Source organism: Thamnophis sirtalis, unplaced genomic scaffold (genome assembly GCF_051295495.1).
Source record: "Thamnophis sirtalis isolate CommonGarterSnake01/CBP01778 unplaced genomic scaffold, rThaSir2_p1.2 scaffold_3, whole genome shotgun sequence".
NCBI classification, from domain to species: domain Eukaryota; kingdom Metazoa; phylum Chordata; class Lepidosauria; order Squamata; family Natricidae; genus Thamnophis; species Thamnophis sirtalis.
This window is the reverse complement of record NW_028261383.1, coordinates 106,882,317-106,899,449: the sequence shown is the minus strand read 5'-3', so window position 1 is coordinate 106,899,449 and position 17,133 is coordinate 106,882,317. Positions and strand designations below refer to the sequence as shown.

The 17,133-nt window shown below is 37.4% G+C and overlaps 1 protein-coding gene across 1 annotated transcript in view; it reads left to right on the top strand.

Moving 5' to 3' along the window:
- The window catches only part of TENM2 (teneurin transmembrane protein 2), a 928,661-nt gene that overhangs the window by 833,826 nt on the left and 77,702 nt on the right, over positions 1–17,133 (top strand). The window contains exon 15 of the mRNA XM_087709674.1: positions 4,552–4,698. Coding sequence (XP_087565800.1) covers positions 4,552–4,698 — 147 coding nt within the window. The remainder of the gene's footprint in view (positions 1–4,551; positions 4,699–17,133) is intronic.

Here is a 17,133-nt window from a genome sequence, read left to right as displayed (position 1 = left end):
CCAACCCATTGTGACCCAATGGACAATATTCCCCCAGGCCTGTCCTCAATATCCTCTGGAGTCCATTTAAGGTCACGCCTATTGCTTCTGTGACTCCATCCAGCCACCTCATTCTCTGTTGTCCCCTTCTTCTTTTGCCCTCAATCTTTCTCAGCAATAGGCTCTTCTCCAGTGAGTACTTCCTTCTCATTAGGTGGCCAAAGTATATGAGTTTCACTGTTAGGATCTGGCCTTCTAAAGAGCAGTCAGGGTTGATCTCCTCTAGGACTGACAGGTTTGATCACCTTGCAGTCCAAGGGACTCACAGGAGTCTTCTCCAGCACCATAGTTCAAAGACCTCAATTCTTTGGCACTCAACCTTTCTTATGGTCGAGCCTTCACAGCCATACATTGCAACTGAAAAAAACCATAGCCTTGACTATATACACTTTTTTAATTCTATACACTCAGTTATTTTTTCCAATGGGAATCAGATTTTAAATTTCATTCTTGAGAATATGGATATCCTGGATATAAGGACAGGAGAGACATTTTCTCAGTCATCAGTACTAAATGATAGCAGCTTCATTCCAAAATGTTCCAGTGTTGTTGTTTTTAATTTCTATGTTCATGCAGAGTCGGTGGAAGATTCCCACCTCTTAAATATAACAGCAGTTGTTCCACGTTCTGCATTTGTTGAGTGTCCTTGGAGCTGATAATTAGGAAGCAAATCAAAGAAACAAACAAGCAAGGTTTTCTGTGGAGTTTCTTCAGCCATAGGTTGTTTGAATGGGAAAGGGAAAATAGAAAAGTTTCTCTCTACATATCAGTAAAGAAAATAAAGTGCTCTTAAAAAAATCTCTAGGAAGCTTTTTAAACTTCTACAGAGTTTGCCTCAAGTGAGATCAGAATAACAGAAGAATAATAGAAATAGCAGATTTGGAAAGAACCTTCCAAATCTTCTGGTCCAACCCCCTGTTCAAGCAGGTGACACTTTACCAAATCAGACAAACCACTGTCCAATCTGTTCTTTAAAATCTCCAGTATTGGAGCACCAACAACTTCTGCAGGCAAGCCATTCCACTGATTAATTGCTGTCAAGAAGTTTCTCCTTAGTTCTTGGTTGGATCTCTCCTTTATAAGTCTCCATCCATTACTTCTTGTCCTGCCTTCAGGTCTCTTCTTTGTGACAGTTCCTTAGATATTGGAAGACTGCTGTCATGCCATCCTCTAGTCCTTCTCTTCTTTAGAATAGACATACCCAATTCTTGCAACAGTTCTCCAGGTGTTTTTCATATGATCAGAATTAGTGGGATGTTTTTAATCTTTTTAAAGAAGAATACAAAAATACAAAGGATAATGATAGTTAAATTAGTTTACTACACTGTTTATGTCACAGGATGCAAACAAAAATTTCTTCAATGAATAATCACTGGCTTCAGAAAAACAAACATTCAAGAAGCATCTAATCATGAAATATTTGGCTCTGAAAAAAAAGATGATCTTGCAGTCACCAGTTAAGTGTTTTCAAAAAGAACTCCCAGAAATAGTTCAGTCTGAGGGAACAGGTATCCTTTCTTTTACTCCCACTGCAATTGCAAGATAGTCATTTGTAACTTTTGTGTGTGCAAAGATAAAATATTTGCCACAGATATTTTTGCTGTTTTGAAGGGGCAGCCCAACTGCTATTAGACTTAATTAGATCCCTTTATTCTGCTTGAGTCTAGCAATAGCTCTGAAATGAAGCATTCCACCCAGAAAGAAAGGTCTTCTCATGGAGAAATAGATTGGGAAATAATACACGTTGGAAAGCAGAGTGCAATGGGAGGGGTGGTTTAAAAAGAAAAGCTGTAGGAATCAGATAGACTTGAACACTTTAATTGTGTGGCTGCTATTTCTTTTAATGAATAAGACAATTAGTTCTTTTATCTCTTGAGACCATTTACCTTAAGGATGCTGATTGCCATTGCTGTTTTATCCATGGATATTTAGATTAAATGTATAGTCAGAATGGCATTAATTGTTTTATTTTTTTAAAATCAGTTACTATGTTAAGCCAGTAATACTTGCTTTACGGGTTAGTGAGAGCAAAAATACAGGTGGTCCTTATGATCACAATTGAGTCCAAAATTTCTGTTACTAAGCCAAACATTTGTTAAGTGTCCCATTTTGCCCTATTTTATAACCTTTCTTGCCACATTGTTAAGTGATTCACTGCAGTTATTAAGTTAATGACAAGTGAATCTGGCTTACCTGTTGAAATTTCTTGTCAGAAAGTCATAAAAGGTGACCTCAAGATACTGCGACAGTCACAAATATGAGTCAGTTGCCAAGTGTCTGAATTTTGATCTCATGATGATGCTGTAATGGTTGTGTGAAAAATAGCAATAGCACTTAGACTTATATACTGCTTCATGTTGCTTTTACAGCCTTCTTTAAGTGGTTTACAGAGTCAGCATATTGTCCCCAACAATCTGGGTCCTCATTTTACCGATCTTGGAAGGATGGAAGGCTGAGTCAATCTTGAGCCTAGTGAGATTTGAATGCCGAATTGCAGCTAGCAGTCAGCTGAAGTAGTCTGCAGTACTGCACTCTAATAGCAATAGCAATAGTTAGACTTATATACCGCTTCATAGGGCTTTCAGCCCTCTCTAAGCGGTTTACAGAGTCAGCATATTGCCCCCAACAACAATCTGGGTCCTCATTTTACCCACCTCGGAAGGATGGAAGGCTGAGTCAACCTTGAGCCTAGTGGGATTTGAACAGCCGAACTGCAGTCAGCTGAAGTAGCCTGCAGTGCTGCATTTAACCACTGCGCCACCTCAGCTCCTAATGGTTATAACCCACTTCTTTCAGTGCCGTTGAAAATTCAAACAGTCATTAAATGACCTGTTGTAAGTTGGGAACTACATGTAGGTATGGTGGTGAAATGTTTACCATATGTGGGCTGTAGAAATTCAGATAACTACTACAAGAGGAACAACTCTTGATCATATAGATTTCTACCCAAAAAATAATGCAATGGGTATAAAGATTATGTGGGAAATGTTACTTCTAATCTGTGAAAGACATTTGAGCAAATGGATTGTTTTATCCTTCCTTATTTTGATATGAACATGATTATTTCGGAATGATCACAAAAAGCTATTTTTGCTGTTGGTAGTGCTTTATAGCATATTCTCTGTAAATTAAGTATCTATAAATTTAAATCCGGTTTAATGTAATTAGTGATAATAAATAACTATTACCTCAATAATGAAATTTGAATATGAGAAAATAAGACAGGGCTTGTTTCATGTATTCTACCATATCCTTTAGAAAATAAAAAACAATTGCTTGCTCTCTTTATATTGCAAGGAATTTATTTTTGTAAACGTATATAGTTATCTGAAATAACAAGAAAGATCATGCATTGTAGTACTTTTTATTTAAATTACTGCTATTCACTATTAATTTATGCAGTGACATACAGTAATTGCTCAAAACCATAAAGTAGCTTTATCCATGAGGACGTTCCATCATATTTATAAAGAAATAGCAAGATGTTATGTCAACTAGTTATTTAAAGATAATGGAAACAAAGTATAGCTATTAGAAGAAATCATAATGTCATATTGAAAGCCTTTAAAAATCTATATGCTCTTAAAACTCTCAGGCCTCTTTGTCTGTAACCTTTAATTGGGTGAAATGGTACATCATAGGGCAACAATTTTTGAACCAATGTCAAATGAGCTAAGTCAGGGGTCACCAATCCCTTGTCTATGGACTGGCACAGGTCCATGGCATAACAAGTAACCATGCCACACAAACAAGTAAAGCCCCATCCATGGGATGCAGGCAACATCTGAAGCTACGGCCCCTCCAGTCCGTGGAAAAATCTCTCTCCATGGAACCAGTTCCTGGTGCCCAAAAGTTTGGAGGCCACTGAGCTAAATTACAGAATGTGTCCAAAACCTGGGACTCATGACTCCTGTGGGATTGAAATTTTCACAAATTTGTGGCCACTCTGCTGCCACATCAGCATTGACAGTGGCAGCATTGAGAGTTCAGTATATCAGGGTCACCCTATCTTTCTGAAAGCTGGGTAGATCAGCCTGTTTGGTCTCTGGAGCTGGGTAGACCAGCCTGTCTGGTCTATCTCTAGACCAGTCCCACTCTAGCTTTGAAGGCCAGGTTTTGCCGTCAGCCACCAGACAGCAGTGAACAATGCTTCAGCTGGCAAGAAGTCACACCCTTAACCCATGGTATTTTGCTTATGTTTATTTTGTTTCTTTGTTTAAGTAAGTAAATATCTCTGAACTGCTGACCCAATGGGTCACAGGCTGTCTAGTAGATCTTTCTTGTTGGCAAAATAAACATATAATGTTTATTTTATAGGTTTTTACACACTTTATTCTGCCCTCTACTTAGTCAACTTCAAATAAATTATGTCCTTTATAATAACAAACCCACCTAATATAGTCTTTAGCTTTCTTTTTGGGTGTACAGTAATGTTGTGTAATGTGCCTACAGCATAGAATATTTGTGCAAATCAGTATTACTTGAACTTATCTTCTTCGTTTCTTCAACCAGATGGCTGCCCTGATTTGTGCAATGGCAATGGGAGATGCACACTCGGTCAGAACAGCTGGCAGTGTGTCTGCCAGACCGGCTGGAGAGGGCCTGGATGCAATGTTGCTATGGAAACCTCCTGTGCTGATAACAAGGATAATGAGGGAGGTGAGCAAAAGTCTTCCAATTCCCAGCCTTGAAAGAACAGAGGGTTATGTGCAGTTTCATCATGAGTCATTTTACAAGTGAAAGACCCCCTCTCCTACTATTGTCAAGTGTTGTTGTTACATTTCCATTGAAGCAAATGAGATGGATAAAGTAGTACCCTTGTGAGCAAAATAATGTGACCTGAAAGACTTATTTTAAATATAGGGCTTGATTCATTTCTGGCAAAACTCAAATTTGGAGGCTAAAATTCTCACTAGGCATTTGTGTGGTTTAGAATTTCAAGTCTCAGTGCTCCTTCAGATATACCCTCTGTGTGACTTACACTTGCAAAAATACCAGCATACATTGTAGATTATTCAAGCAAAGGCACAGATGATTAAGCAGGAAACTTTCCAAGGTATTGTTAACTGCCAGCTATGGGCAAATACAAGAGAATTCTGGACAAAGGTAATACTTGTATTTTATCAACTTCAATTCACAAAGCAGAAAGTGCTAAATGGAACAGAATAAATGGAATTCATTTTACTGGCTGTGATACAAGAATTTATTCTTGGTTTTTTTTTTTAATTAAATACATGTTAATTAGTAAAACAGAGTTCTGTCTCAGTATTGATATGTTGTCCTATAGAAGACACTATACGCTGGAAGAAATTTAGCCAGAGATGTTGAAAATGATTTTAATATAAAGTGACTTCAAGTGACTCTGACTTTAAATGCTACAGCTATTTGTTTTAACACATTCACCAGTCACACATTTTATGTATTACATTTTTTCAATCTATATGTGTTTGTGTGTGTGTGTGTTTTCCTTCCACATGCATTTTTCTCCGTCACACACAATCAGTTTCCAAGGATTTAGCTCCAGATATATTGAATAATATTTGAAGAACTCATTTTTATTAATAGTTTAACATTCAACCAACAACCTTTCTCGACATTTAAAGCTTATTGTCACAGGTTGTTTACCTGAGTGTTTCTTGCATTCTTTGACCTGTTGACCCTAGGGTTTTCATATGAGGGTTTAGCATTAGAGTGAAAATAGAACCAGATGATTGGATTGTCATAATGCCAACAGCACTGGAAAACTGAAGTGCCTTTTTTCCTAATCAGCTTTAATATAGTTGAACTTTCTGCAAACTATTTTGGGGTGAACTGGAAGTGAGTTGTTTTGTTTTTGAGATTCGTTGAGAAGTATACAAGTAAATAATATTTTTGTATGTTGTTTTAGAGAAAGCTAAATAACCTGAATTATAAAATTCTTTGCAAAACATGGAGTTGCTATGTGCAGTAAAAACAGTAGATAAAGGAAGCAAACAGAACATCTAATAAATTTTGCAAAATTAAGTAAAAATCTTTGCAAGTAGTTCAACAGGGTGCAAGAGAGAGATCAGCAATGTTTTATTCCCACATCCTGTATTTGTGAATAAATGTGTAAATAATATTTTTATGATATAAAAGGTGCATTAGTTGAAGACAACAATATAAGTGTATTTCAGTATGCAGATTGTACTAATACATTATATTTTCTATTGAGGATCTGCTTGACAAGGTGGCAATATATAGGCAACCTTAGTGGATCACACACATACCAAAACAATTAAACAAGAACAGATGTTTTTACTATTACAGGGAAATTTCACAGCTGTGTAGTAGACAGGAAAGCTTTAAAAATAGCCAATAAAATATAGATGAAGTTGTTAAGACTGGTGCTTAAATGAAAGGAAACTTTTAATAAACCTTTTATTTAGGATTTATTAGTACCAAAATGAGTTTAATTGTGGGGAAAAGTTTATTATGAGTATGCAAGATTTATTATGATGAGGGGGTTAGTAAATATTCTTAGGAAGAAGAAGCAAAGAACACCAAGAATGCAAGTAAGCCAAAACTATATACTCCTAGGCATGGAAGTCATTGCAAATCCCCAGAAAAAGCAACTAGTAGCTATATCAGACAGAAACAAATTGTCGTATTTTTCAGAGTATAAGACGCACCTTTTTCCCTCAAAAAAGAGGCTGAAAATCTGGGTGCGTCTTATACACTGAATACAGCATTTTTTGCCTCCCCAAACCCTGCCCCCTTCACCAAAATGGCCGTGCATAGCTTGTAGGAAGCGTTTAGAGAGCTCCTGGGGGCTGGAGAGAGCAAAAATGAGCAAAAAAACAGCTCATTTGTTGCTCAATTTTAATTCCCCCCAGCCCCCAGGAGCCCGCTATGCTACCTAAAGGCTATCCATGCCCTTTTTAAATGAAAAACCTTTTTGCTCGTTTTTGCCCCCCCCCCCCCCCAAGGAGCATTCTGCAAGCTCCCTACAGACTTTTCATGCCTTTGTGGGGAGAAAAATGGGCTCGTTTTTGCAAAAAATGGGCCGTTTTGGGGAGGTTTGCAGAGTGCAAAAACATTACTATTTTCCTCTTCAAAACCTTGCTGCGTCTTATACTCCGGTGCGCCTTATACTCTGATACAGTATAAATACAGTAGAAAAATGCTGGAGGCAGACAATCACTTTAATGATAATGGTAAAGTATCATTTCATACAGTACAAGGAAAGAAAGAAATGACTCCTATATCTTACCAAAAAAATAGCATGGATAGATAATATCAAGTAATGAAAGCATTCTTAGGAAAGTCTATGTGGTTGCTAAAAGTTGACACAGAGTTGATGACACACAATCAATCAATCACTGTAAAAACAAAAAAAGAAAGATACAAACAAGTGAAGCTGGCACTTGAACAAAAAGAAATGTTTAAAATACTATACCATTGTGAGCTTTATTTATTTATTTTAACTATTGTCTGGCTTTTTATGGATATCATCATTGATGATGGTAGAAATTGTCCAAAACATCTGGAGGGCAAGTTTTATTTTATTCACAAATACTGTGATATAAAGTTAATTTGCATAGTAGGAATACATTCAGTTCCTTGATTTTTATTTTTATTTTTTGTATTGTGGATATATTCTAAAAATAAGTGCAATGCCTGTAAGCAAATGACAGAGATATGAGGTAAAGCACTGAGAATGTTATATTTTTTTCTGATTTGTCATAAGCAGAATGAAATGGCATGTACGCTTCTATTTAAGTGTATTATATTTATTTAAAATGAGAAAGAAAATCCATAAATATTTTATGAAAGGTTATATGAGGAATTTCTGTCAAAATCACCAGCCAAATACCAGCCATGAAAAAGAATAATTCTGGTACTCTAAAAATTAACAAATTGCAAGAAAACTGCATGTTGTGTTCTCAGTTGCTACTTTGTAATTTTTGCACTTATTTTCTTACAAGCTCATTTTCAGTTATATCCACAAATTTGTTTGAGCTACTTTAGTGTAGCAATTAGTGTGAAATGAATTATTGTATATTTAAAAAGTATGGCCCCTTTTTATAATACATTATAAAGTATTCTTAAATGATAGGATAGGATAGGATAGGATAGGACAGGACAGGACAGGACAGGACAGGACAGGACAAGATAGACCTAAAGGACAACAGAGTCACACAGGAAACTTTTAAATAAACAGAGGGTTTTTTTTTTAAAAAAAGCTTCAATTCTTTTTCCTGTGCAAAATATTATTATTTTTCACTCCTTTTGAATCAGTTTTTCCTAAATGTAATGATATTGCTTCAGAAATGGGAGGTCACAGGAACCTTCCAACTTCTTATAGCAGAATTTTTACTTCTTCATTACTTTCTGTGACACCCCATCAGTGCCGAATTAAGAGTTTTTGCCACTCAACATTCAATCTTTAAATTTCTCCTTGTTCCTTCCTCCAGGCAAATCCTGTGATAACATATTTACAAATCTTCCTCTGAGTTAAAACATTTTAAATGGCTGTACAGTAGGCTATCCTTGACCACAAATTCTCCATAATTCTATAGATGTTTGCAATTATATGATGTGAAAATACTGATGTTATTAGACTTTGAAGAGAAAACATTTTAGGAATGTAAAGAACTGTTTACTATGTTTTTCTTTTCGCCTTAAAGCATACTGATTTTTCTATTTGTGATCCATTATGTTTTTATGGTCAACCACTACAGTCCCAAAGGAAGAAAAACTCTTAAGAAAGTCTGAGGAAAAATGACTAACTAGATTAAACATTTTAGATATAAATGCTAGGGCTAAGTTAATGTAGGAATTGGTTAATTTTTAAAACATTTATTCTATCATAGTATTACCTCCAATTACCTCCCTACAACCAATTAGATCCCACAGATTAGGCCTCCTCCGAATACCATCTGCTAGCCAATGTCGACTGTCGACCCCTCGGGGGAGGGCCTTCTCTGTGGCTGCTCCGGCCCTCTGGAATGATCTCCCCATGGAGATCCGGATCCTCACCACTCTTCAGGCTTTCCGCAAAGCCATTAAGACCTGGCTGTTCCGGCAGGCCTGGGGCTGATGAGTTCCCAGCCCCACTTGAATTGTTGCAACTCTTGCTTTGTTTTTAACTTGTTTTGTCTTTTGTTCTGTTGTTTGTACCCCCCCCCCCCACCTTGTTTGTTAGCCGCCCTGAGTCCCTCGGGAATAGGGCGGCATACAAATGGAATAAACATTTCCAACATTTCCAACATCATGTTTGGAATTATGATCCCCGTTTGTATTGGAGGTACTGTTATAAGGCACTTCCAGGTTGAAAGACTTAGCCGGTGACATTTTGTTGCCCAGCCTCTTTTTTTTTTCAAGATTAATCTTTTATTACATTTTCATTTTCCTTTATACAATCACTTAAATACTGTGCAGTTAAAAAAAAGAAGCAATAAACAACTCATAACACTTCTATCCTACATACACCCTTTCTTCTACCCCTCCAACTTTCATTTCTCCCTTCCAACAATCCCCTCTTCTACTTCCCCTCCCCCTCAGCCATTCCTTTCTCCCCTTCCCACCATCTCACCCTCCTTACATTCCCTTCTCACTCCCTCTTAATTCCCCCCTCTTCTTGCCCAGCCTCTTTTCATGTCCCCAGGAGCTAGAGCAAATAATGGGAGCTCATTGCACCATGCAGCACTACTCGGGTCTCAAATGCAGAGTTGCTAATCTCCATCAAAGCATCCTAACCATGTGAGCCACTGCTCTCCATGGAATTGTGATATCTGGGTCATAATTATAGGAAAAAAACAGACCAAATAAAATCCCTAATCAATTCTACAGAGATTCTATTTATTTTCTGCTTAAAAATAAAATACCAATTAATACAATTCTTGTATGACCAGGAAGAAAGTTCTTCATTGTCAGATATGTACTGTTTAGTTTTCTATCTTAGAAGACATCAGTAAATTATTTCATAACTTACTGATTTTTATACATATACATGCATAGATATGCACACACAATTTTTCACACATGTATTTAAATGGAATGCTTTTCTAAAATATTTTTTTTACCAAAGAAGTTTCCTAATTTAAAAAAAAATATTTTCCAGATGTTAGCTCTTTATTAAAGCTGCATTCAAAGGTGTGGGTGTAATTATTTTTAAAAAATGTTTGAAATCCATTAATTTACTCTATGCAGAATCCTTTTAAAATTTAATCCCTTTTTAATCAAGTTCTCAGTAAATAATTGTTATGTGTATTTGATGGAGATTAAGGCTACTTTATTTATAATTATGTGACAAATTTTACACTCACAGGATTGTGATTAAAATCTATAAATTTCATAAGATGGCATATGCAATTAAAACATCATAGACTTTATTCAGTGAGTTGAAGTATTTGGAAACAAGATTTACAGACAAAGAGGTTTGAAGTTATTTTTAAGTATTCTTTTTCTTGATTTCTACTATTAGAAGTAACGACTGAGCTATTTGCATGACTTGGGCTTATGTACAAATATATAACCCTCAATTCATTACTTATCCCTATTTTTCTTTGTTTCAGTTATGATCCTTCCCAGCATTAATAAGCAACATATAAAATATAGATGAGCTGGTAAACTTTATATTTGGAATAGCAGAAGGAGAAAAATAACAAAGCATTCTGCCAAATTTGTCTCAAACCATACTGCAGAATACCATTTTGTCATTCATTGTTTCATTTTATAAATCAAATTTCTGCCCATGTCTGAAGTAATATATAAGTAATCAAAATAAGGTTTGAGGAAAACAACTAAAATTATGATCTAATGACTCTTGTTACTCTCTAGGGACTAAGATGTACCATATTTCTATTTCTGCTCCTTTCTCTAAACTATTTAAAATATTTATATGCCTACAGTTTTACTGCATTATTTTATTTCCAAAAAAATCCCAAACTAACTTTAAAACCATTAAGAAGATATTGAATTTATTAATTAAATTATAAAGCCCAAACTCTGAAAACAAATACATGGGGATAAATCTACACAGATAGCTTCTCTGTAAGGTTTTCCCCAAAAAAGAGAGAGAGAGGGAGGGGGGGAGAGGGGGGAGGGAGGGAGGGAGGGAGAGGGAGAGGGAGGGAGGGAGGGAGGGAGGGAGGGAGGGAGAGAGAGAGAGAGAGAGAGAGAGAGAGAGAGAGAGAGAGAGAGAGAGAGAGAGAGAGAGAGAGAGAGAGAGATACTACCTTGCTTTGACATTCCAGTTAGAGAGAAGCTGGGGAAGATTGTTTGGTGAGGCAAAATATTACCACTAATCTAGCTCCTGAATTATTGTAGTAGAGATTTCTAGCTAGATAAATATGTTACCTTAACCATGTTTCATTAGCATAACACGATATATTTAACAGGACATATCAATCTTTGGCACCTTTTATCATCACCATTGTATAACAAGTACAGCAGCCTTAACGTCACATCAGAGCAGTTGAAGAAAAAAAATCAAATCTTGTTGCTTTAATTTTGCCAAATGTGGGATCTTATCATCTTATCCAGTACAATACTGGGTGGGTAATGATTAGAAACTGTTTTCCAGAGATTTTCCAGTTCTCTTTGGAAATTTGATAGATTGATTTTCTATAGTTGATTTGCCTTGAAAAGGAGGAACAGAACCTAACCTTTTCAACATTGTCTGACGTGATTCAGATGATATTCCACATTCTCTTCAAAACTCTTATTTATATCATTTCTTACCTTTTACTCAAGCCAGCAAGAGCAGCAATTAGCTACAGATAGATGCTTTACTCCCAAAAGCACTTAGGTAGAAAGTGGACTTCCTTTTCCATTGGGTATATAATCCATTACGGTTTTTCCATGAACTATGAAAGAATACCAAGCAAAATTTCTGCATTTTTTCCCTTAGCAGTTGTCATTCAATTTGAGGAAAGGGCAATTTGCATTAGAAAACGTTTCAAAGAGTGGAATATAGCAAGAATGGAGCGTGTGCGAAAATTTTGTATTTCACTGTACTCTCTCCAGCAGATTGCAACCTTTCTAGCTTTTATGCATTGTGCTTTCTTAGTAGCAACGCTATTGTTGCCACTAATGGAAACTTCTTTGCTTAAGATATTGTTGGAGAAATTCTGCTTCTGCTAAAAGAAATTGGACAGAAAATCTTGTCCACTCAATTTTTTCCCTACACATTTTGAAAGGTCTTTTGTGCCCAACTCCTGTAGGAACACTGTAAATTAAATGAGTTAAAGTTAACATTGCCCCAAAATGTTGGTCATAGGTATGTTAGTTTAGTGGCATCTATAATTATTTTTGCTTATTTTTTTAGATTTACAATTTTATTTATTTACTTATTTATTATTTCTTTATTTATTAAAATTATGTGCCACCCATCTTCTCCAGAGATGACTCTGTGTGGCTTATTAAATTTGCTACACATTAAATTATTTTTTAAAGCCCAGTAATAAATACTGTTTAAAGATGGGGAGAGAGAGAATACAAAATACACTGTGAGAGGTAAGGCCCCTTTTGGGGACCAAGCCAGCTGGCAGAGTCTGCTCTGTATTAGGCCTATATTAATTTTGGTTATACAGGTAGCCTTAAACTTACAACTACAATCCAAACTTTCTGAATTAAGTGAGACATTTGTTAAATGAGTTTTGACCAATTTTATGACCTTTCTTGCCACAGTTGTTACGTTAGTAACACAGCTACTAAGTGAATCTGGCTTCTCCATTGAATTTGCTTGTCAGAAGATTGCAAAAGGGGATCATGTGACTCTAGGACACTGCAGCCATGTGAGTCAGTTGTCAAGCATCTGAATGTAAATCGTGTGACCATGAGGATGCTGCCATGGTCATAAATGATAAAAAATGGTCATACGTTACTTTTTTCAGTGCTGTTGTAACTTCATATGGTCACTAAGAGAACCGTTGCAAATCAAGTATTATCTGTATTTTATAAACTATATTGGGTTATAATCTGGAGAATATGGCCTCTCAACTCCGACGGTCCTTGGATGAAGCCGATTATCTGGACTCCTTTCAGTCTGGATTCAGGCCTGGCTGCAGCACAGAAACCACTTTGGTCGCACTGACCGATGATCTCATCCCTCCATCCTAGTGCTCTTTGACCTCTCAGCGGCCTTCAATACCATCGACCATGGTATCCTTCTGATGGTTACGAGAGGTGGGGGTGGGAGGCACCATTTCTTTGGTGGTTCTCCTCCTACCTCTCAGACAGGTCGCAGTCGGTGTTAGTCGGGGGGCAGAGGTCGACCCCTGGGCCCCTGAAATATGGGGTTCCCCAGGGTTCGGTCCTGTCCCCCCTCCTGTTTAACATCTACATGAAGCCACTGGGTGAGATCATTCGACGGCACAGGATAAAATACCATCAATATGCGGACGACACTCAGTTGTGTCTTTCCGCCCTGTGCCAACTCAGTGAAGCGGTCGACGTGATGTGCCAGTGCCTGGAGGCTGTCAGGGTCTGGATGGGGGTTAACAAGCTTGTGCTCAATCCAGACAAGACCGAGTGGCTGTTGTGTTTCCCTCCCAAAAATTTGGTTAGTATTCCATCACTCAGGCTGGGGGTGAAATTTTATGCCCCTCAGACAGGGCTCGCAACTTGGGAATCCTCCTGGATCCACAGCTGACTTTAGAACATCATTTGTCGGCTGTGACCAGTGGGGCATTTGCCCAGGTTCGCCTGGTGCACCAGTTGCGTCCCTACCTGAACCGGGAGGCACTCGCAACAGTCACTCACGCCCTCGTGACCTCAAGACTGGACTACTGCAATGCGCTCTACATGGGGCAGCCCTTGAAGAGCATTCAGAGACTTCAACTGGTCCAGAATGCGGCCGCGCGAGCGATTGTGGGTATGCCTCGATACACCCATGTTACATCTATCCTCCACGAGCTGCACTGGCTTCCAATCGGTCTCCGGATACACTTCAATGTGCTAGTTATCACTTATAAAGCCCTTCATGGTATTGGACCTGGGTACTTGAGAGACCGCCTGCTGCCAATTACCTCCCAAAGACCCATTAGATCGCACAGGGTCGGCCTCCTCCAGGTTCCATCCACTAGCCAATGCCATCTGGCTACAACCCGGGGGAGGGCCTTCTCTGCTGCAGCTCCGGCCCTTTGGAACGAACTCCCTGCGGAGATTCGGACCCTCACCTCTCTCCCTGCTTTCCGTTAAAACCTGGCTGTGTCGGCAGGCCTGGGGTTGATGAGCTCCCTTCCCCTCTCGACAGGTGTGGTTGTTGGTCATTTTAAATGTCTATTTTGTACTTGTATGTTTCCCTTTCCCGTTTAAGTTGTTCGCCGCCCTGAGTCCCTTTTAGGGAATAGGACGGCATATAAATAAAATAAAACTTAAACTTAAATTTAAACTTAATATGGTATTTTTATTGCCAAATTGTACTTTTTTTGTCTTAATCCAAATGCTGGCTGCTTCTTATACTTAGATGAATCTCTAATGACCATGCTTATTTCCTTGTTCTCTTCTGACTTATTTCATAAATTAAGAATCCAAATTAATGTTCTTCCATTGTAAATAGCTTCTTATACAAAATAATTATACAAATTACAAAATAAGAGGAAAGCAGAGGAAATATAAGCATATCTAACCAGTACAATAATGAATCTCATAAACTGAATATAGTTAACATTTTTTTCAGACTAATATAGCAAAATAAGACAAAGAATATTTCTACGTCTTTGAATAAAGGTTTTCTTTGGGTCAAGACAAGATTCACTTTGCAAAGTAACATGTTTTCTGAGCAGAATATTTGACCTGTTTGCTTAAGAATATGCTATTTTAGTTTTTAAAAACAAAATCATATTTTAAAAAAGAGAAAAATGTGTTGAGAGAGAGAGAGAGAGAGAGAGAGAGAGAGAGAGAGAGAGAAAATAACAGATTTTGCTCTCCTGCAATAATTATTTGGACTGGCTTTGCTTTTATAGAATGATGAATCCTGTGATTTGATATTTCGTCAGGCTTGTGGCATTTAAGATAATGCAAGTATTTCAGAGCACAAAAGCAAATCATGTAATTTAGCTTGCCTCATCAAGCTCTGCCACAGCAGGAGTTTCTAATTCAGCTCAGACAAAAGATTTATAAGGTTCTAAGTACAAATACCCACAATACCTCAGGAGGGGGGAAAAAGGCTCCCCTGAGCAAACACAATGGACCTGATGCTTGAAGTCATTTTGAAAATTGCTACCATAATAAACAATTGAAATATGTTATTGATAGTTTTAAATATATAAAAATATGGGTAGCATATGCAGCAAATCTGGTTCATACTGGGAATCACTAAATCATGAACTTGTTTTTCTAACTTGGGGAAAATATTCTGCACAATTAGAAATAATTGGTTTTGCATTTTCAATCTTCACAAGTTTGTTACCAACATTAATTTTATTGATTCTGGCAATGACATTTTGAGTGAAAAACTGCAATCAGAATTTATCAAAATTGGCCTAGGAGATAACCATAGACCCATAGGCAAGCAGTGATGTTTACAATTTTTTCACAGTCAAAGGACCAATGTTCTGAATTAAATGTAGGTTTTTAAACAAACAAAGCAGATGTTCCTTTCCTACACTGACATATAGAGAAAATAAGCCTGTCCTTTTTCAGTTCTTGTGCCTCTCCAAACTTGGTAAACCATCCAAAAGGCTTATAAATGTATGTGCCTGAGATTAAACGAGGATTAAGTGTGTACATTTAGGATACTTTCTATATAGATAATATGCATACATGGATGTTGTAATATACTTAATGTATATTACATTTAATGATAAATGTTCCTGTGTATTTGGTTTTTTTTTTTAATTTTCCTTTGCTAAACTCTGCCTATAAAGAAAATGGAATGAAACATATGAGTGAATGAAGAACATGAGTGATTGAATGTATGTGAAATACACCAGAAGTCAACTGATCTTCCCTGCCTCATTCTTAAGCAGTAGCTTTGATTGCCTGTTCAACAGAGCATTTCTTTGACAGGCAGCTCCAAGTGACAGATGCTGCTCCCTTTGGACTGAAAGTTTATGTCAATCATCAATACTAGTGATGCTCATATCTTTGCTGTATATTCCCTGAAATGAGAAGGCATGGAAGAATCATTCTTGATTTGCCTGTACTGTAACATGTCATCTCCATCACCAGCAACTCATCTCTTAGTTGTTAGTAACTGAAGCTTTATTAGTTTGCAATTAATTTCTGCTTGGCATTGTTAGTTTAATCTATCAAAACTAAAGAAGGAATTCTATATATTTCTGGATCTCTTGCTACATAAGCAGTATTATTTCAGAAAGCCTATTTTAGAACCAGTGTAGAATTGCCATTTATAAGAGGGACAATTTAAATTATATTAATAAACAATATTCATTTCAATATTTTGGTACTGTCAAACATGTATATGCAGGAATTGTACAAGAACATAATCAAAATGCTATATATTATAAATGCAGCTAATAGTAACTAGGCTAAGGTGACCAGATTTTAACATTGGTAAAGAGGGACACCATTGACCCGGGGGGGGGGGGTTCTTGATTTAAATTTTTTTAAAAAATCGGGACTTTTCTAAAACGCCGCGGGCCGCAGGCCAAATTGTTCAAAAGCGGGACTGTCCCGCCAAAAGCTGGACGTCTGGTCACCTTAATTTAGAAGCCTCTCAAAGGCAAAGCTCAGGGGCTGAATTCTACAGGGGGAAGAGTAAAGGGGGGATTTGAGGGGCAGCCCAAAGCACCGTCTGTTTAAATTTGCATCAGGCCGGCAGTAACATTTTCATAGACCATGATCAGAGGAGCAGCTAATCCTATGGAGAGACTCCTCCTGCATTCAGTCCCAGGCCTACAAGTAGAAGTAACCTTCCTTCCTTCCTTCCTCCTTTCACCTTCCTTCCTTCCTTCCCTCCCTCCTTCTTTCTTCCTTCCAGCCTTCCTCCCTTTCCATTCTTTCTCCATCCTTCCTCTTGCCTATCTACCTTCTGTCTTTCTGCTCTTTATATCTCTCTTCCCCTTCCCTTCCTTCCATCCTTTCACTTTCTCTCCTTCCTCCCTTTCTTCTTTATTTTTCTGTTTTTCCCCTTCTCTTCCTTTCTTCTTCCATCATTTTCTT